General features: G+C 46.6%; 1 protein-coding gene across 3 annotated transcripts in view; it reads left to right on the top strand.

Annotated features, from left to right (window-relative positions):
- TP63 (tumor protein p63) overlaps window positions 1-24,857 on the top strand; it is a 97,919-nt gene extending 73,062 nt beyond the window's left edge. Inside the window, exons 5-14 of one of the 3 annotated variants that reach the window (XM_058844374.1) lie at window positions 4,331-4,517; window positions 5,934-6,049; window positions 6,408-6,517; window positions 6,766-6,890; window positions 7,920-8,002; window positions 8,949-9,085; window positions 19,813-19,970; window positions 20,865-21,009; window positions 21,828-21,921; window positions 23,120-24,857. In XM_058844374.1, the coding sequence (XP_058700357.1) occupies window positions 4,331-4,517; window positions 5,934-6,049; window positions 6,408-6,517; window positions 6,766-6,890; window positions 7,920-8,002; window positions 8,949-9,085; window positions 19,813-19,970; window positions 20,865-21,009; window positions 21,828-21,921; window positions 23,120-23,416 (1,452 nt within the window). In that variant the 3' untranslated portion in view covers window positions 23,417-24,857. Of the gene's footprint in view, window positions 1-4,330; window positions 4,518-5,933; window positions 6,050-6,407; window positions 6,518-6,765; window positions 6,903-7,919; window positions 8,003-8,948; window positions 9,086-13,266; window positions 17,903-19,812; window positions 19,971-20,864; window positions 21,010-21,827; window positions 21,922-23,119 lie in introns of those variants that run through there. The other 2 variants (XM_058844373.1, XM_058844375.1) reach the window with 2 other exon arrangements.
- Window positions 24,858-25,270: the final 413 nt, after the last annotated feature.

Here is a 25,270-nt window from a genome sequence, read left to right as displayed (position 1 = left end):
CTTCATAGGGAGTTAGTTTGGTAGGGGAGAAAACATAGCTGATTGACAGCTTTGAAAACATCAAGTTTTCAAATGAATCTAGTTAACTGAGTTGAACTAAAACATGACTACTTGAAAGAAGCTTGCAAAATATTTGAAAGACCTGTTGATCTGAGCAGGAGAGGCTCAGGGAACTGTAATGCCTTAAGCCAACCTCTGGGATCACCTTCAGGCTGACATCCCATCAGCATTTGTAGAGCTGACTGAACCCCACTCCTTTTAAAGATTTAGGAGCCATAATCCCTCTGCTGGATCAGATGGTAAAACAGATATTAGAGGTAGATTTCAAAAGTAGTGCTTGGGGGATTTCACTGCATCAGGCTTTTGCAGAGGAATTGAATACTTGGTAAAAAGCCATTGTGGCTTGTATTGCATTGAGCGCTTACTTTTAGGAGACTACACTCCTTTCTAGCAAAAAATTTCCATTTGAGAGTTAAGCAGTGTTTAGATTTTGCCTTTCAACCCTTTGTTGACACACCTTCAGTAGAAGGGGCTTACTGAGAAATCAGACAGGTGTTGGCTGATGGTAGCTGGTGTGTGTATTGTGATAGTGAATTACCAGCCAGAGTGCCAAGAGTGGATAATACAGTATGTCTGCATACTGTAGGAGAGCAGAGTTGCAGGCATTGGAATGTTTCTGTCTTTCCTTTTAAAACGTATTATTAAGCAAAAAGCTAAATTCATGGCAGGCAGCAGTCAAACTCCAAAGAAAAGTCTGAGTCAAAGCTTCTTCCTCTTCCTCTTGAGCAGATAACACATTTCCAGGCTCAGCTCTTTTGTTTTAAATGGCTTTCAGGTCTGTACTCAGGTGGAAGTGGTGTTGCACTCCGTAGGCTGTTGGCACAACCTTTGTTCCTACTGCCAGATAATGGTTGTTGTCATCTTGTTAAGTGACAGACTTGTTTGTTTGGTCAAACTAATTTTTTATATTTGTATTCCTAATTAATTTCATTTTCCTGCTCAAGTGTGTTGATTAAGTCATGCTCTGGATTTCTGGGAATTGCTCACAGTCTCACCCCTCATAGAACGAGTGTCAGTTCACAGCAAAATGGTGAGCGGCGGACTGTCACCTCCTGCAGGGTGGGGTGGTTTGAGACCACTGAGGAGCAGCAGCTGTGCCAAGAAGGTGATCCTTTCTTACAGGCACTATCTGAGGGCACAAACAGCTCCTGCCTCGAGTTTTCTTTCTGAAGCGCCTTTGCTTTGAAATCTATATACAATATCCTGTCTTGCTCTGTGGATATAGCGATTATCACTGATCCAGGACGAAGTCACCATGACCTAGTTGTTGGCATCTATTTATGCCAGTAAATGGCTGTGCATCAGGTTACTCCTGGTTGCAGCAAAGTTGGTGGGGTGAGAAACTCGAGCCCCTCTCTGTCTGACAGCAGGTACCCCGTGGACAGATTTACACCGGTGTTAAATGACTGTCCCTTCAGTGATTACACGCTCGCAGGCGGCTGTGCCTGGGGTGGATGTGAAATCATGGCTCTGCGCCATGTCCCTAAGCCCCGTGCAGTGCCTGTGAGGCTTGAACTCCTCTTGCAGTCAGGTGACAAAAAAGGCAGCTCAGCCCCCGTTGCCTCTCCTGACTCTGCTGGACAATGCTGCCTAATCTTCCCATGTCCTGTCTGTGCTCTGAGGCAGAGGTGGGCTCCTGGTTACCCTCCTTTCCTGACATGCCAAGTTCAAGTTGTTGGCCATAACCTGCAATTCTTGAGTCTGCCCTGTGTTTCTTTGTTGGATGGTTTGTTCATCATAACCCATTAGCTCTTTGCTTTCTGTGAATTTAGGGTGTGGGTTCAGTGCCTTCTTTGCTGGTCATAGCCAAAGGGGCCCAACAGTTGGGGTGCCAAAGGATGGATGAAGGGCAGATCCCTTGCTTTTCCCGCTCGTAGAGGAGCTCTAGAGGCACAGGCCTCAGTATTTGTGCTGGTTTTGGGTACATCTCAGTCTTTCCAAAAGCAGTGATTTTTGTTTTCCCCCTTTCTTGTAAGCCCAGCTTTCTCTCTTTTAAGATGATTTATATAAGATTACAGTCAGCACCACAAGTCCTGATCAGTGACTGAGGGCGTGCATCTCCTTCCATTTGTTCAATTCTCTGGATGCCTGCAGGCACTGGACACGTTGCCTCCTGGCGTGTGCCGTGCCCTCTGTGCACCACTGCTCTTCAATATTTATGCTTGCATTTCAGCCCATCACCTTTGGGTGCCCAATTTCTTTATGCTTCAGTGATGTTAAGGCATCCAAGTGATTAGTTGGCTTTTTGAGATTTTTGAGGCTTTCTGTCCTTGAAACCTTCATAGTGCTATGAGCAAACTGATGCGTTAAAGGAAACAATGCTTTACATATTCTCTTCCTTTTTAAATATATGTGATTCTTTTTCTACCTCTTGAGATGAAAAGACAACATAGTAAGCTCACTCTTACCTTCAGTAAGGAATTGCTTTTTAATTAAAAAACAATGAGGAATTTCATGTTTAAAAGATGTACGATATAAATCACCATCTAGATCTGTTTCGCAACTTTTTTTTGTAATTGTTTGGCATGTTCCCTGTTTCCGCAGGCTGGGTAAATCCTTTGTGGGTTTAATCTCCAGCCTGCAGGCACATAAAATACATTGCACAATTCGGCCTTTGCATTTTAAAGAAATCTTTTTTCGTATCTTAAATACCTGTAGCATCTTCTCTGCCACATGGCAGGATGGTGTTGAGTGAGGAGGGAAGGGACTGGCTTGGCTTACGTTTAATCCCTTTCTCCTACCCAGTGTCTCCTGCAAATTTGGTTTTTCCTCTGTTAGCAGTGTGTACACTCTGAAATGCAAATAATCCCTGACTATCACTAGCTAATCCTTTTGCTGCTGCGTCATCTGCCGCCCACCCGTGCACGTGCCAGTGGGGTCCATAGCCACAGCGTGCTCTTGACCAGTATGAACCTGTCACTGCTGTGTTTGAACAGCTGGGAACAGGGCTCTACTGGCCCACAGCTGCTAGAGACCTTTTCTTGTGAGGAAACAACCACCTTGGGGCTTTCACTTTTCTTTGTCTGCAAGAACAGAGGACATGGAGATGGGGAAATGCCAGTAATTCCTGTGGGTTATGTTCATAGAGTTACAGGGAGAGCTCTGCACTCATGAATGTCTGAATACCAGGAGAAAACTGAATAACCCTGGAGTAGGGTTCTGAAAAACCTGATGTATTTTGGAGCAGCCCTGTACAGCAGGGAGACTAGAGAGTCTCCTTTATGTGAGATATCCAGGAAAATGGGTTTAGGTTGTACAGTGTTGAACCACTTGGGACTTTCCTTGCCATCCTCCCTGCTAGCAGATGCCTTTATTTTAGTGAGGGGTTTTGAAAAGAAATCACCAACTTGAGCCTTGATACTTTGCTGAGTAAAGGTTTCCAGATGTGAACATGCCCCATGAAAATGCTGCATTAGTTTACTATTTTAGTGGGGAACATCTTAAGAGAAATCTAATATGGTCCAAATTAGCACAGTGAATAAGAGCATCTTGTTCTGTTCCAAGTGCTCATTGCATGGTCATAGCCTCCCTTTTGGAGCCAGCTTCTGGGTTATGCTCTAGGTTATGGTCACCATGGGCTGGTACTTGGTCTGTTCAACTCCTCTGGCCTTCGGTAAACAAAACTGTTGTTTTGTTGGGGTTTTTTACCTCATTTTTGGATGTAATACTTTGAGTTCAGAAGTGAGGGGATTACTATAGAGATGTTCAGTAGATGTAGAAGATGGTTTTAAAAGATGACTGAAGTGTCAGATTTGGTATAACTCCCAAATTAATTAGGGCCTTGTTTTCAAGTACTGTTCAGTTCCAAGGTTCATGTTTTCATTTAATCCCTCTGTAAGAGTAGGAGGCCTTCTTAGAAAACCGGATGAAACACTTCTGTCTGTGGTTTTGAGTGCTTCCAGGATTACAGGATGCTGTGAGAAGAATAGCATCTGTTTTGTTAGGTGGGTAATGGATGTCCTTTGCAAGAGGGAGTGTGTCCCCAAGAGAAATAAAGGCTTTATTTGTTCAAGTAAATGAAGTGCTCTTTATCTGAAGATTTTTGCCTTTGGGAAAGCTAGGATGTAGGTTTATGCTCTGCTGTTTTACAGCAAGTAAAGGTCATGGGGTTTTGTCACTTTTCTGGAAGCGTGGCTGTTATGCAAACAAATGCAGTGCCCAGGCAGTGGTTGGTGCTTTTAGTTACATGTGCAAAGCAGTCTCCATGTTCCTGGTGTGCCTTTATCCCTAGCTGAACTTCTGACTCTCTTTTGGTCTGTTCCCCATTCAGTATTCCACCGAACTGAAAAAGCTGTACTGCCAGATTGCCAAGACATGTCCCATCCAGATCAAAGTGATGACCCCACCACCTCAGGGAGCTGTCATCAGGGCTATGCCAGTCTACAAGAAAGCCGAACATGTCACCGAAGTGGTCAAACGCTGCCCGAACCACGAGCTGAGCCGGGAGTTCAACGAGGGTAAGGAGGGCAGTGCTGTGCTGGCAGTCCCTCTCCAGAGCTGTTTGGCTGATGACTGGCCACTGAGGGATGTGACAGCAGCTTCAGAGCAAACCTTCTGGAAACAGACCTCCCTGTTGACACCTTGTGCAGCTTTTTATTTCCTGTGCTTGGCAGGAAGGATCATGCAATGCTTTAGCTGTCCCTGTGCAAGCTCATCCTTGTGAGGAAAGCACTGAAATAAACCTCACGTCTGCCCAGGTTGGATGGATGTCTGTGCCCGTGGCAGGCACTGCCCCTCTGGCAGACTTTCTCTGCTCTGCTTTTGCTCCTGCAATGAGAAGCAGCTGTTCTTGTGCTCAGGAATGAGCTTCCATGTCGCTGGGACAGGGATCTAGTAACAGGATGCAATATCATCTCCAGTCCTTGATCCACGCCTCAAAGACAGAGGGGCTGTTTATCTCTGGCAGGGTAATGCTAAGTGCCAGCATCAACTGTAGGCAATGCTCTTCTACATGTGACATATTAATGTTTTAATATTTTACTTGCTTCTCCTTATGTTAGTGAAGTAGCAGCTGTTTTTAAAATGTCATTTGGTTTCCTGCAAGCTCAGGGGCTGAGTTCCATTTTGCCTTAGCCACTTAAGTTCACCTAAGTTCAGAGCATCTGTTTTATTCTGTGTACATTATTTATCTCCTACTGTAAAAAAACCCTGTTGGTGTCAGTTAGCAGGATGTCTTAGGAGCCTGAATCCCATTGCTGGTTAACACGAAACAAATTCTTGAGATGAGCCATAGCAGACTTCTCTCATCAGAATTTAGTTGTATGTTGTAGAAACACTGAAGAAAATCTGTAGGAAGGAGGCTTTTAATTATTGGAAAGTGGCCTAGGAACCAAGAAGATCACGTTCCCTTCTGCTGCTGCTGTAAACAATCTGGTTTTTCAAGCTGACCATTAATTAAATGCGTATTTCTCTTGCTCCTTTAAACTTTTTTTTAAGAATCAAGACTGATGGAAGGGATCAGAAGAGGGCTATCAATTGATAGGAAAAAGAGTGGGAATTGGGACTTGAAAGAATTTGCTTTGTATATGCATTAGAGGGAGGAAAATAAAGGCTTTCAGCTGGTGTGAAAATCCAGCAGAAGTTGTCTGCTGGAAGAACTGCTGTGAGCTGCCATTCAGTTCACATTTGGGCTCACTTAGTCTGGGATCTTGGGAAGCCCTTGTTCAAGTTTAGCCACAGGTGTCCAGAGTGAGCTTGAGAAAGCCTGTGTTGCCTTTGGTGCCTGGCAGCAGGGGTCATGGGAAGGGGTGCTTCAAGGGCTGCCCATGTGTGCTCTGATGCACCTCTGGGGCCACGTGCATCTCCCTTGATGGCAGATCTTGCCACCTTGTGCATGACCTTACTTGTTGTTTTTTCTCTCTTTGCCCTTGCAGGGCAGATTGCACCTCCCAGCCACCTGATCAGAGTGGAAGGGAACAGCCATGCCCAGTATGTAGAAGACCCCATAACCGGGAGGCAGAGTGTGCTGGTCCCCTATGAGCCACCCCAGGTATGTTTGTGAGCCTGAGCTGGTGGCATCCTGGCACAAAAGGGGTGAGGATTGTAACCCTGGGCAAAGGACTTGGGGTCTTGGGCTTTCCCTATCTCATCACAATGAATCCCTTCTTCCTTTCTGTCAGAAATGAGCTGTGAAACACCCTCCTTATCCCTCTAGATAGATGCTTATCCCTCTAGATGATCCTCCATAGAGCAGGGGTTCTTAATTTCTTTTAAGGAAGCTTTGTAGTGGGGGCCTATTTCATGCTGGTCGAATTACAGCCCAGCTTGGGAAATACAATAAAAGAGCTTGGAAAAAGTGGAGCTTTCCATCCACCATCTCTTGTGCTCATCGCCTTTGTCTCACCCAGGTCGGAACCGAGTTCACTACCGTCTTGTACAACTTCATGTGCAACAGCAGCTGCGTTGGAGGGATGAACCGCCGCCCGATCCTTATCATTGTGACCCTGGAAACCAGAGAGTGAGTTGTGCATCATGAGTATAACCCTTCTGGCTCCTCTTCCACTTAGGGCAGCATTCCATATCCTTAGGAGCAGCTTAATTCAAGGGGCTGTAGGCTATTTTTTAGGTCTGTGTAGGTGGGAGTTGCCCAGCACCCGGGAAATCCAGACTGGGAAATGGAAGGTGCCCAGTGAGGTGTGAAGTTGAGGGGAACTGCTGGCCATATCCAAGCTGCCAGCTGATGTTTCTCCTCACCTCTCTTCCCAGTGGGCAAGTTTTGGGCCGCCGATGTTTCGAAGCCCGTATTTGTGCTTGCCCAGGCAGAGACCGCAAGGCAGACGAGGACAGCATCCGCAAGCAGCAAGTGTCTGACAGCACAAAGAATGGTGATGGTACGAAGCGCCGTAAGTAGCTGGCAGAGCTGGGCAGATCGCAGATGGGGCTGTGTCTGGGTGCTTGTGCCACAGGGACAGAGTGGTGCTGTGCATGGGCTTGGAAGCAGGAGGGCATTAGATTTCTGTTCTCCCAGGGTGAATCAGCTTAAAAATGGAGCTGCTGTTCACAAAGCAGTGTTTGCCAATGCGGCTTTGGGGGCTCCCTTGCAGCATTGCTGGTGTTAGATTAGTCCTGCCAGTGGTGGGTGGACGGGGTGTTTGTTTGCCACCTTCCAGTTGTATGTCTGGAACTCTAACCTTTTGAACCTTTGCTGCTTGTTTGGGGTCATGCTGTTATTCTTTGCTTCATCTAGCCAGCGTTCTGTGCTGTGGCAGGTGTCTTCCAGCCACAGGGATGTAGACTGAGGCTGCACACAAACCCTGCTGTGCATTGAAGACACCCTGCCAAGCAGCCTCTCAGTGCTCTGAAGACAGCCAAGTCCTCATTGGACATGGAGGATGTGGAAATCCACTTTTGGTTTCCCCTGTACTCAATGAAGGCAGCAGGCTGAACAGCAGGGCACAGGTTATGACAGGAGGCAGACTGGAGTGGGGCTGTGTTTTCTCACTGAGTTCTGCTCCCTGCCATGGTCTTGCCTTCATGGATCACTGATTCACCAACAGCTTGTGAGCCCTGTAATACCAAAACTTTCTGGAACTTCCCTGTAAAGAACCAGTGCTTATTCTATTTGTGGCTTGCCAGGGTTTTGTCATATATCCAGCACTCCTTGGCTGATGTGTTTGCCCAAGTGACATGGCCAGCCAGCATCTGCAGTCGTGTCTGACCTAAGGAGCCAGGAGCTGCAAGGACAGTTCTGGAGTGGCTCAGGCAGAGATGCCTTCAGAGCACTATAGATCTGAGCTGGTCATACACTTCATATCTCTTTTGTATCTCTCTTTTTGCCTTTCTCTTCTTTGTATGCTCCTTCCCTCCCTCTGCCCCCTCTTTCTTTTTTTAATGGGATGCCTTTGGGGTTTCTCTTCCAGCTTTTCGACAAGGAACTCATGGCATACAGATGACATCTATCAAAAAAAGACGCTCCCCAGATGATGAGCTCTTGTACTTGCCAGTGAGTTCTCCCTTTATTTACCCTATGTCTAGTATCTTCAATGGTGACTCAAGGCTCACCTAGACTTCAGAGAGAACTGAGGATGGGGTTGGGTTGTGAAGGAATAATTTTTAATTTCTTTAATCCCATGTGCTACTAATATTAAATACATATTCTAAATTAAAAAAAAAAATTAAAAATTCCACTAGGTGCTAAGAATGGCATATGCAAGACATGGAATATCCCAAGGAATCTCTCCTGGTGCAAACACTGTCTTTGAGATCTAACTAGGTTTCCTCCTCTGTCATTTCTGGGTCTGTGGCACATGACATTTCTCTAGAAAACTGGGTGATGTCATACTGATAGGTGGATGCTTCTGTGGCTTTTATGTGTATTGCAGTTGTAATGCAGTGGCAGAAGTGAAATATGCTGTATTGAGTGCAGACTCAGAAAGGGCAAGAACTGTCTCTAACTGGCCATTTAGCCCCTTGCCATGAGCCATGTTTAGTTGGATAAATCACAAATCATGGTGTGCTTGGAGGAGAAGGGAGAGCCAAACCCAGCTCCCAAATTCAGGTGCTGTCTTTTCTGAGGGCATGTAAGATTCAGCACCAGATCTGCTTACATCTGAGGCAAGTAAAGACATTTTCTGTCTAAATAGGTTGGATCAGAATGTTGCTTTTGGCTGGTGTAGATTCACACTGAGTCATGTGACAGCCCCAAGATGTTCATCAGCCTGCAGTGTGAGATTATCATTCTTTAACATTATTTGCTGCACCTCTAGAACAAGGCTTAGCAGTTTTATTGTGTGAGCATACTGTATAAACAGCGTATTTGCATCCTGCTCTGGTTGTTTACTTGACATTATCTAAAACTTTTCTAAGGTGACTATCAATAAGGTCTATAAATGCAGTCCTTTAAAGCTTTTCTTTCCCCTCCAACCCCCTTTCCTTTTCCTGTGATCCAGGTGAGGGGGCGGGAGACATATGAAATGCTGCTGAAGATCAAAGAGTCCCTGGAGCTGATGCAGTACCTTCCCCAGCACACGATTGAGACCTACCGACAGCAGCAGCAGCAGCAGCACCAGCACTTGCTCCAGAAGCAGTGAGTACCAGTGTGCTTGCAGTGTCAGTGCTGTGGGGGAGAGAGGAGAGAGACACAGAAGGCTTCTGCACAGTTGTTCACAGGGACACGGTGCTCAGTTGAGGGCTGAGCAGTGGGACAAAGAAGTCCTCCTTCCCCAAGCACATGTCCTGACTGCTTGTAGGGTCCCTCTCTAGTCTTTCATCCCACATATTTCAACGTTTGGCTTTAGATGGTGAATGAGGATGGGCTCAGTGCCTCATTTCTGACTTCTAGCCAGAGGCACAGCACAGCGAGGCAGAGCCATTGACAGCCTGTGGTCAGAAACCTGCTGCTTGTGCCTGTCCCAGCTGGGACGCATAGACTGGGTGCACTCCTTTTCCGTCTGATCATCTTGCTATGAGTATGTAGAGCTGGGACTGTGAGCATGAGCTCAGCTGAGTGCTTGGACACCCTTCAGTGCATCTCTTGTGCATTGGAGGCTTGGTGTCTCAGTGGTACAACAGCACTTCAGGTTATAAAACAGACAGAGAACCGAGAGCAAAGTTGAAACACAAAAAATCTCCTTTGCGGCTAGAGGGCATGTCAAAGAAAGATTCTGTACACACTTTTAAAGTACTGTCAAAAACTGCAGTTTGCCTGATGATTCTTCTCATTGCTCATGAGAAATTTTCCATCCTTTCTGAACTCAGCTGACAGGCCTGCACTGGGATTGTTCTGGGTGCTGTAAGCGTGATTAGGATGGGGAAAAGAAAGGCCAAATAGGTGTCTGGGTTCCCAAAGCTGTGCACTCAGAGGCTTGTGCAGAGGATGACTTCCCAGACGGGCCATAAGCAGTGTCATTCATGGGCATTGCTTCACCTTCTGTCTCGGGTGACAGAAAATAGCCCCTGGGCTGTAGGTGGCTGCCAGCGGTAGTGCTTCGGATCTCGCGCATTCCTGCTGGGAAGCTCTCCCGTCAGGAGGCTGTGGGTATAGCTCAGTCCACTGCAGAGGTTAGCTTGGGGCCAAGGCACCACATAAGTCCCACTTGAGCCTGTAGGGATTCATTTCAGTGCCTTGGCCTTGTCTCAGGACTTCTGCAATACCACAGCTTTCTGCCAGATCTCTGTATGTGTTCACATTTCGACCTGTGTGTTTTTAGTGTCAGCTGGAGTCTTGTGGAGGTGTGAAAAAAGCCTTCTGCCAAAACGTCTGGAGCATCCAGGGGCTCTGGACTCTTTTTTGGGGCACTTAAAAATCTCGTTATTATTATTTACTTTTATCAGTCATCTGCGCTGTTTGTGTATACTATAGCTTGTATTTACTAGCTCCTAGGCATTGTGGCCTTTGTGTGCTCTGCTGCTTGTCTTCAAAGCTTCACCTGAACCACAGCCATTTCAGCTGAGAAATGGTTTTGTAAGCAGAAATGGACAGCAGCAGATGACAGCTTTCCATTGGTGCTGACAGCTGGCTTTGCCATAATGACTTTTTTCATTCTTTCTGTATCAGTATGATGGGTTCCTGGCAAATGAGGTTGGTATTTGTGTTACCTTTAAGACCAGCATGTAGGAGTGCAGCCATTTAATTTAGTGAGACTTCTTTTGGCATGTCTCCTGGCACTTGTCCAGTTATATTCTCATTTTCTCAATTGCTGAGTGTGCTCAGATGCAGGGGAGAAAGATTAAGAGCTTTTAAGGGTGTCAGGAGTGTGGAGAAAAATAACCTTCAGTGTTTGTCCAGAGCTGCTGCAGGTGTCTCTGCCAACAGCCTGCTATCAAGCAGGATGCTCTGTGCTGAAATGCATATGCAGGCAACAATTTCTTGAGTGTACTGTGGGTTTTGGTGCTTTTTCCTCAATAATCCATGGTATGACTTACTGTCAGAAGGAATGTGTTCCGTGCAAAGGGATGTTTAGGCTGAAAAGACTCTAAGATGTAGTTGCATCCCAAAAAAGGAGCTTCAGGTCTCAATGTGAGAATGGAGAGAGCAGTGCTTTGTAGGGAATGGCTTGGATTAAGAGCAGGTTGCTGGGAAATGTCTTGCAACTGCTTCCTTGTCAGGCTGGCCAAACTCAGGAGCACAGGGATTCCTTTCTGAGTCTGTTCTGGCCTTTCACTTTGTATGCAGGGATGTACTTTAAAATTTTGGTCCTGGTTCACCTTTAGTTCAACGCACATATGAAAAGTGGGAGCTGGGAAAGTGTATGGTGTGACCAAGGTGGAATGTGTTGGAAGGTCCCAGCAGGGCTCTGTGAGAATGGAATGTTTGAAAGTTGTCTTTGGCTCTTCCTTCTCAAAATGGAAGAGCATCCATACGTGCCCCAGTGTTGCACCTTGGTGGACGAACTGCTGGCTTCTTCAGTTTGTTTTCCAGGGCAGTGATTAACATAGAAAAGATGTCTAGGTGTGTGGAAAGAGTTTTTCCTGTCACTCCTACAACATGGAAAGCTTTTTTGAAGAGTAGGAAAAGCAAGGTTGAGATGATCATGGTGAAAGGTAGTTCTAAAAATCTGTCATTTTGGAAAAGAACTGTATTATGGCTCTCGTGTACATGTAGATCAGCATTGCATTTGACAGGCCAGCAGATGCAGCTGTCTGACTGTTCTGGAATAGAAAAGACAAATCTGGTGACAATTAAAATTCTGGTGTCCCACTAGATGACCAAAATAGTGCAATGCTCCACATTTTGCCAGACCACAATATTTCTCTGTCTCATCTCCTCTCTCTGCTTGCTCCTTTGTGCATGGTTTTCTCCAATTTACTCTTATGCCAAATACCTTCATGATCATAGGTGGGAAGTTGCTGGGTTTTGTTTCACTTTCTATTCTTCCTTTCTCACTGTCAGATCCTGGGGCCCATACTTGAACTGCAGCACACACATTTGTTTAGAGGAGTCTGTAGTGTGCTGCCATTTGTGTGAAACATAGATTTGCCAGATGATTACTGCTGCAAGAGGTATCAGAGGTGGCTCATGCTTTGGGGAGGGAATGTTTCCTGATTACCCTGCTGTGAAATATGTTTACCATATTCAATATTCCCAGGAAGCTACCTGCACAGTCTTTAAGGATTTCACTAAAGAACACTTCTTCATGTGGTGGGTTTCAGTCTGCTGAGCACTTTTTTCAGAGCTGTCTGTATTTCAGTTTCCTGCAGCAGAGAATCAGAGAATATTTTAAGTTGGAAGGGACCCATAAAGTTTATAAGGAGCACCAAGCCCAACTCCTGTGACTGAAGAGTTTTCACAAAGCCTTCCAATAGCTACCAAGGAGAGGGCTCTTGGGATCCAAGTGGGATCTTGTACCCCAGCAAACATTTCTTCCCTATCAGCAGGGCTGAAGCTATGAGCCCACTGGCTGCCTTTCAGTCTAGTGAGCAGCACAACTCATCCAGATGAGAAGGAATTCACCTCATTTGTGAGCTGTGTCAGAACTGAGCTATCCAATGCCTGGAGTGCTCCAGCTGAGCTGTGAGCTGCAAGGATCCCCGGTGCTTGCTGTTGTGGGAAGGGGGCTGATGGGGCAGGTATTCTTTGTACCTTCACCTCATTAATCTCACTTTTGGTGTGAAAGCTAATAGTGGATTTTTGCATGATTTGGTTTGGTTTTGTAGTGCTGTGCTTGCATGTGAACTCCAGGCACCTGGATAGTGTTCTCACTACAGAATGGCCAAGATTAAAGGAACCAAGTAGAAGTGCTTTGTGGGCTTTGAGGATACGGTGCCCTCTGCATCAGCTGGTGGCCCCAGAGACCTCTCAGCTTTTCAAAGGGAGGAAGTTGAGCTGTCATCAGTATGGCCAATAAGCACTGTTCCCCTTCTCTAGCAGCAGCTTCTGGTTTTGAAGTGATTGTAGTTAGAAGTGGACTCAATGGAAGCTGCTACTCCTTTTCTCCTTTGGTTGAATGTTTTTTGTTCCTCCTGTATTTGTCACTGGAAACATTATCAGGGTACATTATTTGTACCCATGAGACTAGGACAGAATTGGATTTCCCTGTCAACTGATTGTTTTCCCTTCCTTGCCAAACATTTGTTTGTGCTTGGGGCTTTCCAGCTTCCTAAATCTCCCTGTTACATACCCTCACTGTAGGTGCTAAGACATCTGCTTTTTCCCTCTGAAAGCCCATCCTGTGATCATGAAGGTGAAAAGTGACTGTTTCTCTCTTGGTGGCTGGCAAAGGGTCCTGTACATTCATCTTTCTCTTTTCTCTGGTTCCTTCTTTACAGTCTCCTTTCGGCCTGCTTCAGGAGTGAACTCATGGACTCAAGGAGAGACCCTCCCAAACAGACCGATGCCATCCTAAAACATTCCAGCCCCCCAAACCCATCAGTATATCCCTAAACCGAGCTGGCAGGGTCACTTTGCCCAGCTGGCAGGACTAGGAACAGTGGGGCAAATACACAGCCTGATAGCAGCAGAGTGAATAGTGAGAGTAAACTTTTGAAGGGACTCAAACTTTACAAAAACAACAGACACTTCTACAGACCTCTTAGCTGTAGCACATAGCATTGCGAGGTCGGGAACCACGATGTCGTCTCTCTTGGTGTAACTTTTTTTTCCCTGTTTTTGTTATGTGTTGATACTCTTTCTTCCTCTGTATTTGTGAAACTCAGTAGGGTTTCTCTGAGCAGGTCTCAATTTTAAAATGCCTTTTGTCTTGTTTAAGTTAAAAAATATGTCCATGGACTTGGGGGGGTGGAAGCAGAGGATGTGTGTTTAAATGGTCTGTGATAGTCAAGTTGGCCTGTTTCAGTGCTGGTCCTGCACTAATAGTGTAAGTAGCTGATGTATTTGTACTGCTGGACAGGGAGAGATAATAATTATATGAACTGGCACTGCTAAGAAATCAATTTTTTTTTCTGTAAAAATGCCCTCGACTTTGGCATGTTGTTTCCACTTATTTCCAACCATAGAGGGTCTGCTGTAAAGTACATCAAAACTGTAAGGACAGCCATGTGACTTTGACTTTGGCCCAGCACTGCTGACATTGATCCAGCTTTACTGAACTTAGGGAGTTCCTCCCAACTCTGTGGGCTCGATCCAAGTGGTGGGCTGAACTGCACAAGTTGAATGTGTGGTAGAGTTGTAACGATATCCATGTGTGCCCAGTGTCCCTGTCCCTTTGCAGGTCAGGATGTAAAGGGCAAAGTGTCCAAAACTCCCTGGTGCCCTGCCTGTGAAAAGGGGCTGGAATTTGCCCCTTTCCTTACAGATGTTCAGAAGCTATTAGATGCTGCCTTAGCATTTTCATCAACCCTGCTATGGTTAGCCCCTTCTCTCCAAGACTCGTAGTTCAAAGGAAAGCAGTGCCATCACATGTTGCAGTTCACTCAACCAAGTGGCCTCAGGCCATGTCCACCTTGCCCATTAATCCTGCAACCAGAGGGTCTTGCTAATTGTGTCCATGAAGTGCAGCTGGGTTTAGGAATTCCTGCACAGAAGACATTTTCCCAGGAAGGATTTGTAAATTCTCACACTGCTTTTATGAAACTCTGTCTCTAAAAGCCATTCATGTGGGGCTTGGCTAGGAAGGGTCTGCGTCAAGCCCAGAGTGTCACAAAAAAGGAAAAATCAACAGGCAGATGACGTGCCATGGAGTTAAGCTGGCCACGTTGAGCATGGCACTGGATGTGGATACTTCCAGTGAGAAAGGACGGATTTGAGGGTGGACGTTCTGCCCACTGAGAGGTGCTCAAACATCTTTACATGAAGAACAGGCCCTGATGCTGGGAGAGAAGGGTTCTTCAATCCACACTCTCAGGCATTGCTTCTGAGGAACCTCTCCAATGTTCACAGCACCAAGACATAGAAATGTGAGGAAGTTACTGCAGGTACACCAGGAACAGTGGCTGGGGAGCAGAGACTGGTTGCAAGTGCCAGTGATCAGCAGTTCCTGACAAACTCAGGAGGCTGTTATAAATCCTGCTGGGGACCTGTGTGCCCTGCAGTGCAGTCTGCTGGCTTTATCTGGGGCAGATGCATACACAGCTCTGACAAACTTGAGGCTAAGCAATGTGAAGAGAAGGTGCCTCCCAAGCACAGAGCAGGCCTCCTGGCCACCCACCGAGGGAAAAAAGCCTGGTGCAGTTGGAGAAGATGCCTATCTCTGAACATCACATCATCTGCTTCCAGGCAGCAGAGCGGGGATCCAAGCAGGTGATGACTCGTACTGACATCTCCTTTGGGAGCCATATCCCATCTCTGGGTATCTCCAGTGTCTTAGCAAGACTTGCTCTACCATAGCAGTGTGGAGTGTGATGGCAAAGAGCCCACAGAACTGGGGTTAAGTATATAAATAACAAGTAATTAAGCACCAGCAGTGTGTATTTCATACAGAGTTGCAGCTCTGCCATTGTTCCTTGTGTAAAGCTAATCAAAATCAAGTGCCTTGTTACCTTGCCTGGAAATTCCAGGAAGTTCTTTGAGATCACAAAGCAGATCACTGTTGTTCTGTATCTTTTTATTTTGGAAAAAAAAAGGCAGTGTGATTCCTTTCCCTGTGAGAGGTGGGAACCTGAACTGTAAATGCAGCCCAGACACAGGATTATGTTTGGCACTGTCTTCTGTTCTTCCAGTGAAGGTTTATTCCTGGATTTTTGCACTGTCAGCTTCTGGATGGCAATATGGAAGTACTGTAACAGGGAAATTCTGATCTGTACCTAGAGCACTGCTCCTGGGCCTGTCCACCAGCAAGTTTAAGGAGGCAGCCCACCAGAAGGTAGAAGGCATCCACAGCCTGCAGTGGAAGATTCCAGTTCATCATTTGGTGTGGTCTTTAGGAAATGCCTTGCACTGTAATGGGCAGTACAACATCTCAGACTTCCACTAAACAAGAATGTAAATTATTTGGATCCTATTATTTTCTGGAAAGCCTTTCTGGTTTGTCCCACTTGGCTATAGGAGGATGATGATTGTGATGCTGATCATAGTGATGACTTGATTTGCTTTCCAAGTACCAGGTGGTTATATTAGAAGGTGCTATTCTTTTTTTCTTTTATCAAATACCTGGAGTTGAAAGCAATTTGAGTTGCTTTGTAGTCTGTCCTCTGCAGATAAAATGAAAACTTTTTCCCAGCTCTCTTTTCATTGCTTCTTTGCCATCTCTGTGTCTTCAGGAAAAAGTAAGCCTTTTCCTTTCAAGGAATAACCAAGTGGACTAATTTGGCCTTATCGGTTAGTCAGGTTATATCAGTCTGTGTCAACTGCTTGATGCATATCCACTCCCTGTATTACAGCTTCATTCCCTGGAGAGCAGATTGCATCCATGGCCTGCCTTGAGAAATTCCCATACCTGAAATCTAAAGGGAGTCATTATTGCCACCCTGTCCCTGTGCTATAGTTCCTGTCTGCCCAGTAACTACTGGAGCTCCTCCTTTCCATGCTACCAGTGAGGTACCAAGCCTTCAAACCACTGGAGTGATTGGAAAGATGCACTGTTTGCTTTAGAATAGCAGCAATTTGGGATGTGGGGAGCAAGGGCATCTCTCTGCTCTTTAGTGTCCTGCTGCTTCATGGGCCTGCAAAGCAGATGAATGAAACTAAGCATCATCTGTGTCACTTGGGTGCTGTTATTAGACTACATCAGTGACACCCCAGTGTTATGCAGCCCTGTGGGAAACTTTGCTTTAAAAACCATTGTCCATGAGCACATGTGTGAACCTGGGATGTGATCCCTTGGTGTGGCTTCTGAAAAGGAGGGCAGACACAGAACTGGACAGCTCTGATTCTACTTGTGTGTCTCTGCACTGACTGGCTCTGGGTCTGCAGGGACAGCAAACCGTAGGCACAAGGGCTTGGGTGAAATCTTAAACTCTGAGCCTGAGCTGCCCAATTGCATTTAATGGACCTTTGATGTCATTTAAGGATGCTTACACGGATGTGTGCTCCTCTAGTGAACGAGGACTCTGGTCTGCTCAGTCAGGTAGTTGGTCTGTCCCAGCAGTTGGCTGCAGCTGGTGAAGGGCTGGTATCCAGAGCTGGGAAAATGTAGTTATATGAGGTAGCCTGTGAACTGAACTCCTGGGACAAGGAAGTTCCTTCCTGACCTCTTGAGATGATCAGTATATGCCTTGAAGCTTGAGAGACTGATTGCCCTCATATGAGCTTGCATAACTGCAAATGTTACTTGCTAAATAATTACATAGCCTCTTGAAGAGAGAAAACTCAGTTGCAGAATGTGACTCAGTGCCTTTTGTATCAGACTGTTCCAAGAAGTATAATAGTCTCTTAATTGAAGTCCTTATACCTTGATATTAAAATGCATTTCACTGGCATTGATATCAAAGAAATGTTAATGCTCTGACTTCTAATCTTTCTTGAGACTTACTAAGTACAATTTAAATGAAAATCGCTGTGCATGACATTCTTATATCTGTTTTAAAAAATCGAGGGGAAAAAAAGCAATATCTTTTAAGTGGGTCCTCAAACACCATGTAGTTCTTGTGCTTAATACCAAAAGCATTCTCTTGTGTTTCTAAGGCTCTTGCTATATTGATGTGTGACATTAATTTTCAATAAAATTTTGCATCTTGGTTTATTGTGCGACTTCTCTTTGGCTAGATGGCTTTCTGTAGGCCTTTTAAACATCTGCTCGTGTGATGGAACAGCTTTGTGTCAGTACAAAGAAAAATACTTTTGTTTTCTGTTTTATTCCCTTGAACTTGATTGTGTTAATCTTGACTCTTATGAGTATGAATGAGATAAGAATGGAGTCCATAAGTTATATGTTAAAGTATGCATGTGTTTTCTAAAGCTTTGGGTTGGCTTGTGTTTGATTACTTTGTTTTTCTTTTACCCCCAGAATTATTCTGTAGTCTCCTAATTAGCTTTGCTGAGATCTCTATTGGTGGTGGAGAGGGCAAAGACAGGCCCACTGCTGACCTCAAAAATGCAGCTCAGTGTCTTTTGGGAAGCCTTTGTTGATTTGATTTGGAATTTTGCTGTGTTCATTGACCTCCTCACTTGCAGATAATGCAGATGTCACTGTAAGAGACTCTTCATGTGTGTATTAATTTCAGCTGAAGCTCAGTTAAGTGCCTGAACCCATGAAGTAGAAATACGCATTGGTCCTAAATCCAGAAGCCTTTTAGGCTAAGGACAGTGTCAACTTGACTTGAATTTCATGGCTGGCCTCAGCTTTCATAATTGGGGGAATTGAAATCTCAGATCTGAATCATTCCCTTCACTCTGAAGAGTTGGGTCTGAACTTCATGGCTGGGTTTCACTTCCCCTTGGGAGTTGCTGCCATTGTTAATATTAATTTGTGAAGCTTCTTGTGCTTTCCACTTCCTTGAGTCTGTGAAGTTTGCTGGATCTTGTCCTGCATCTTCACTGCCAAAGGACCGTTCACACCCTTCTGTACCTCCTGTAATTGTGTAATTAGGTAACATTTCTTCAGGGCCTTAGATACTCTAGCCTGTTAGCATAGATGTTTTCTCCACCCACCACTGCAAGTCTTGAAAGTGCAGGAAGCTGGAGACAATGTAATTGTATGGAACTTGACCTTGAGTGCTGAAGGTTTTAATAAATTGTCTAGGAATAAGCCTTTTCTTTCCTTTTACACTTTGCTTATTTGGAGTAATAATTACTCTGTTTGCATAGAAGAAAAGCCAGTTCCCAGGAATTGGTGTAACCAGTTATACCCAGATGGGAACAAGTTTCCCAATGGGAAATAAGATGAGAATGTGCCCTTGGACATTCACCATGGGGTCAGTGTGATATGGGTGCTGGGCTCTGTAGCGAGCTGGGTGACCTCTGCTCTGCAGGGTGACCATGGCTTGAGGGTACTTGTGCCTGGGAAGCGTGGGGAAGCAGGCACATTTCCCAAACCTTTGCCCAGTCCTACAGATGGCCCTGGTGTCAGAGAGAGAAGAACCTGCTCCCCTGTGGCATGGGGGTGCTGTGCCAGTTGTGCTGTTGGACTGGCTTTAATGATAATTTTCTGCATATCCCACATAAGACCCCACTCCAGATGGGATGCCACAGCCGTAACTCGATCTGGGAGCTGGGCTGCCGTTCAGATGCAGCCCAGTCTTGGCAGTGAAGATCATGTACATGGCAGGATTGCAGCTGGGACCCTCGGGGCTGGGCAGCAGGGAGCTTTGGCAAGCCTCTCTGGGCCCACTCCATGAATATGCTGGATGGAGTTTGGGGCTGGATGGACTTGAGGGGAGGCTAGTGCTGTTGTCAGGTGGTAGCAGGAACCTGATCCTCTTTGCAAGCAGCCTGCAGGGTTTGGATACCAGGTTCGCCTTAACACCAGCAAAAGCTGCCTGTCGGCATCCCAGGCAGCTCTGACCATCTCAGTAGTGGTCCCTGGAATGGTGCATGGAATCTGTCTTGAGCAAGGAGCCTCTGGCTGTTACATAGGCACCTGAGAATGGCCTGATTATATGAATAACTAGGAATTTTGGAAAAACAAGGTGATAAGCATGACCCAATCTGAAAACTGTTTCTGCAGTCAGGTTTCAGGGGCATTTAGGATGGTTTGAGATGGTTTCCTCAGTTCTTGTTCCTGTGAAAAAGTCTTTGACCACAAGGAGAGTTTAACTTAAAAGTACTCTTTAAATCTTGGCAAGTGTTTGCTGGCTTTTTTTTTTAAGTCCAGAGAATATCTGGGAAACCTTTCATTTCCTGTTGTCTCATTCTCTAGTGATCTTTATCTATGATATTCCTATGGTGTCAGTGATTTCACTGGCGATGTAGCCCCTTGGGTGCACACTCTCAGCAACCAGCTGCTGTGATCCCTGTCCTAACATCTCCTTGGTTTGCAGGACCTCCATGCAGTCACAGTCCTCCTATGGCTCCAACTCTCCACCACTCAGCAAAATGAACAGCATGAACAAGCTGCCCTCGGTCAGCCAGCTCATCAACCCCCAGCAGCGCAATGCCCTGACCCCAACCACCATCCCCGACAGCATGGGAACCAACAGTAAGAAACTCTTACTCCTCCTTCTCCTGCTCCCTGCGTGCTCCCTGCTAGTCTGGACAAGGAGACTTGGCATCTCCATGTGGCTAGTGTTAAGCTGGAGAGCCTGGAGTCATTTGCTGTAAACCTACAGAGCCAAATAAATATTGCTCGCTGGTGTGCCACAGGGCAAGGCTTCAGCATCCTGCTGAGAGCCTCACAGGGTGAACAGAGCTGCTTCATGCTGCAGATCTACCTGGCTGCACTGTCCTCTGGCTTTTGAGACCTGGTTCTTCTTCCTTTCCCAGCAGAGGAGATGCAAATGTTGGCAACATTTTTCTCCCTCAGTTCAATTAAGACAGTTCTTAATTTCAAATGAAACATCTCACAGTTCTTTTCCTCCTGGCTGCTGCTATGTGCTCAGCAGCCCTGTAAATCCAGGATGACAGACATGGTTCTGGGGGCTGAGTTTTGTTTGGGCTTTTTTTGGTTGGTGTTTTGTTTTTTAATTTATTTCAAAACAGCTGGACTCATGCCCACACCTGTTGCTGAGCCCTTTCTGCTGCTCTTGCTGTCTCAGAAAACAAAGCTGTTTGGCTGCTGTATTAGGTTACTCTACTGGCTCTGTCCTGCTGCTCTCCTGTGGCAGGGCAAGCCAGGGTTTTTATCCAGGCTGTCTGGGAGGGAAGGTGACGTGAGGGTGGCACTTTCTCCTGTGAGGGGAGAGCTCCAGAAGGACTGTCTGTCATCTGGTCCTTGGCCCTGCCTGAAACTGCTCATGAGCTCACCCTGTGCAGGGTTTTACAGGGGATTTCAGGCTGCTTCAGGTGTGGGTGCTGTCCCTGGGTGCTGTGCTGGGGGTGAAGCTGGGGTCTGGGCATGCCTGGGTAACAATGTGCTCCTCCTTCTCTCCTCCAGTTCCCATGATGGGCACCCACATGGCCATGACCGGGGACATGAATGGCCTCAGTCCCACGCAGGCGCTGCCTCCTCCCCTCTCCATGCCTTCAACGTCCCACTGCACCCCCCCTCCTCCATACCCCTCAGACTGCAGCATCGTCAGGTGAGCGGGAGCAGGCTGCCTGGCACACTGCCCACACAGAGGGAGCACAGCCCTTGGGTCAGGAGCCTCAGTGATCCTGGAGCACCAGATCCCACTGGGCCCTTGGCAGTCCCGAGGCTGGCACCCTCTGGGCACTGAGCCTCAAATCCCCACTGTGTCTGAGCAGCTGAGAGAAACAGGGACGTTAGGACTGCAGGAAAGCTGAGGGATGCAGCATCTGTTGGACTGATCAAGTTTGAGGGTGCCAGGCTGTCTTGCAAACATTTCTTGTTTTTCTTTTTTCCCTTCTGGCCACTTGACAAGCCATGGCTGGGGTCAGAAGCCCCTCTGCCCTTTGAGGTCAAACCAGTTGAAAGATGCTGCCCATAAATGAGGAATCCTTTACACTTAGGGAAGAATGTGCTGATTGGCAGTGCATGACATGTCAGCCCTAGACCCCATGCCTTGCTGAAGCCCTCTGTGCATGCACCAGGCTGCCATGGGCTCAGCCACCTTCTGGGTGAGATGCCCTGGCAGGAGGGTCTGTGTGAGCCCTCCTGCCTCAAGACCCAGGCTGTGCAGCACTGGCTCTTGACTAAGGCAAGATGCTGCCGTGAGGGCTGTCTGCTGGGTGCTGAGCTGAAGGACTCCCTCGTTTGTTTGATGTGGCAGCGATGTGGCTTGCTGGCCTGGGATGTCTTGGAGGAGGTCAAGCCAAGGGTGAAAGCTTTGTTTCCTGTTGCTGCAGGTTGGCTGAGTGTTTGGTTTTTCTGTGGTTTGGGCTGTTGCAGCCAGGGTGATCCTATTTTCTCTCTCCTTCCTTCCTTCCTCCTCTGCAGCTTCTTAGCGAGGTTGGGCTGCTCATCCTGTGTGGATTATTTCACGACCCAGGGGCTGACCACCATCTATCAGATTGAGCATTACTCCATGGATGTAAGTAACTCCTCACCATTTCCTTTGTTTGCTCTCTTGGCCCTGTTTTAGGAACAGGTCAGAAATCCAGACTCAGTATACTTTTATTTTTACACAATTAGTTTGATTTAAGGTTGTTGCACGTAGAGAAGAGATGTTGTGAGGTGAAGAGAAGCTGGACTTGGGGCCAGCACTGTAACTGCCTTGCCTGGCACAGAGAAAGAATGTCTCCCCTTCCCCAACCTGTCTGAGCCCCTGAAGTGGCCCCAGCCCACGCACCGGTTAATTCTGCAAGGCTCGGTTTCAGTTTACACCTCACTCGCCTGCAGACAAGTAGGCTCTCCAGAAGTGGTCTGCATTTTTCCCTCCCTGCTTCTGTTTTCTGGCCGTACCTTAATCATCTTCCCTTGCCACTGGTGTCTCATCCCTGTTTGTTGTTTTCCCTTTTTTACTCTTGCATGGCTTTTGCTGCAGGGCTGCTGCTTCCTCTCCAGGGCCATTGCTCTCTTCCGAGCTGGCTGTCCCATTTTTTTTCCACAAGACTTTGGGAGACTGTGGTGCTTTTGCTCCTTAGCCTTCCTTCTGCTGCTGTTCTAATTAGAAAAGCTGACCCAAATTAACTGAAGTTGGTTGCTAATTTTTTCGGAAGCTGATACTGTGTATCCCAGATTTTGCACAGAAATGATGGGGCCTCAAAATACAGGTTTTCTAAGGCTATGTGTCTGTTATTAAATTTGGTTATGTTCAAGTAATTAAGACAGTTCCTATAGAGATACACCTGGATCTCTAAATACTGGAGCTCAGGCTTGGATTCTAAAATCCTTTTGCAGGCTTTGAAATAAACATGGGAATTTTCAAAGCCATTGACCTTCAGCAGCCCAGCATCACCCACCACTGACAGCCAGCAGATCTCCCTGAGGTTGCCTTTGGAGGCCTTGTGGTCCAGTTAAGCTTTTAGCTTTAGGTCACCATGTCTTATGCATGAACAAGTGTTTTGTCCAACTTAAAAATAAGACTTTGTGCCTTCAAAACAGTCCAGTTCTGCCTCACGGCCACACATGCCTGGTCTAGAGTGATCCACCACTTCTAGGAGCAGTGCATCGTGGCCACCTGGGTTTTAGCAGCTGTGGTGGTTTTTGGTGGCTCAGAGCCTGTGTTCACTCCTGGAGCCCAGCTTTCCCCGTGATTCCCCTGCTAAGCCCCGCACCTTGCCTTGCAGGATCTGGTGAGCCTTAAGATCCCGGAGCAGTTCCGCCATGCCATCTGGAAGGGCATCCTGGACCACCGGCAGCTCCACGACTTCTCCTCCCCTCCCCACCTGCTGCGCACCCCCAGCGGCGCCTCCACGGTGAGCGTGGGCTCGAGCGAGACGCGCGGGGAGCGGGTCATCGACGCCGTGCGCTTCACGCTGCGGCAAACCATCTCCTTCCCGCCCCGCGACGAGTGGAACGACTTCAACTTCGACATGGATGCCCGCCGCAACAAACAGCAACGCATCAAAGAGGAGGGGGAGTGAGACCCGCGGGCCCCCCTCTGCCCCGCCCCGGCCATGAACTGCTCAGCCCTTCATTTGTCTTCCTTCTGCTTGGTACTGCACCCCCGGATGGAGGGCAGAGGGAACCTTCTTGCTCACTCCTGCTAGGTCATGCCCTGGGTGCTGTCTAGGTCGTGCTCCTGGACTGCAGCCTCCACCGCAGCTCTCGCAAGGGGAAGAGCTGAGCGAAGGGGGAAGGCGGGTAGTATTTCCTTGACAACCACTGGCCTTCTTGAGAAGGCCAGCTTGTTATGTGTTTTCCTTTGGGGAGAGGGATTCTTTTCTTGCCTTTTGAATCTTCACACACCTTGTGGGTGCCCTGACCTGCAAACATGTTTCTCTCGCCCAGCGATCCCACTTTGAAAAGCAGGAAGGTTAAAATAAAGTTCTAAAAAGCCAAAAAAAATAAATAAAAACCCCCAAGTAACAGAACACACCCCATCAGCAAAACCAAACGCAAAAACCCCAAAGCAATTCAACCCTGAACTGATAGTTTATATGAAAAATAAATGGGAATCGGTCTGCTGAATGTTGCACTTAAACAGCCTCTTGCCCTGGAGCTGAGTGCTCTGTTCATGTGTAATATTCTCCAGCGGAGACAGCACATGCACTTTGCTGGGCAGGCCAGCGCTTACAGCACCTGTATCCTACTTTTCCCTCACCTTCTCGGGAAAACCAAGCCTGCTGTCTCTTCTTGTTTTGGATATACATTCACATGTATGTCCTGGTTTGGTCCATTCAGGCTTGGAAATGTAAATAAAGCTACTGGTCACTCTTGAACTCTGACCCCACCTCACTTTTAACCATGCTGTAATACTACTGACATTTAAGCTATAGAATTAGGCTTTGCCATGCATGCAGCCTGGCTAGTTTAGCATAAGGATTTGCCCACCCAGCCTCCAGTTAAATGGAGGAGTGAGAGCTGGTTTGTAGGGCTTCAGCTATCCTAAACTCAGACAACCTTTTGTTTAGACCAGGCTTGATTGGTTTCTTCCCAAGTTAAGTAGACCTGTCTTTAGATATATCTGTAATGGGTTGGAACCTGTTGTGTTTGTTGCCATAGGTTAAGTGACAAGCAACTGGAAGTGGAGACTGAAAAAATAACCACCAGCTGCCTTAAAACAAGGACCAGTTCCTGGTACTATGAGTGTTGTTACTGCAATAAGCCATGTTTACATGAGAAATTGATTTTTCTCTGTTTTTTTTCTTTACTGGTTCTACCACAGTTGTGCTCTGCGGCATTTCCTCTGACTGCCAGAGGTCCTGTGGACAAGTAACTGAACAGTGTGTATTTTCACATTTTTACTGGCCAAGGTAGTGAGACTCTAAGATGTACAAATCAAATCTAAGCTGAGGAGCAAGGCTCAGCACAGCTGCTTTCAAGTCAGCTTGTTCTTTTTAACAGTAAGCCTGACTTTTTTTTTTTTTTTTTTTTTTTTTTTTTTTTTTCCTGGGGAAAGATGAAAAAAGCAGTTTAAACAGCTTGTTATCCTACCTTGCTACAGCTGAATATTCCTGTTTCAATGCAGTGGCTGTTTGTGGGCCCTGCTCTGTGCCACGCATTTCATTCAAGTCCAATGTGGTTAGCGTCCTCCATCTGTCTGTTGTGCCAGGTCTGTGTTGCATTCAAAGACTGCCTTTTGGTAGCTGTGCAAGCCTGTTTTGGTTAGCTATAAATGGTAATGCCAGATGGTTACACTGTAAAGTCTGTATATAAATATTTTTTTTGTATGTGTAATTTTTTGTTTTCCTACCGCATAACGCGACAATTTTTATTTCTTCTTGGGCTACTGGGTCTGACAGAACCACAATAAAATGTTGTTTGTTTTTCTGTTT

This window comes from Poecile atricapillus, chromosome 8 (assembly GCF_030490865.1).
Source record: "Poecile atricapillus isolate bPoeAtr1 chromosome 8, bPoeAtr1.hap1, whole genome shotgun sequence".
In the NCBI taxonomy this organism is placed as follows: domain Eukaryota; kingdom Metazoa; phylum Chordata; class Aves; order Passeriformes; family Paridae; genus Poecile; species Poecile atricapillus.
The sequence above is the reverse complement of the archived record's forward strand: the minus strand, read 5'-3'. Positions and strand labels throughout refer to the sequence as shown.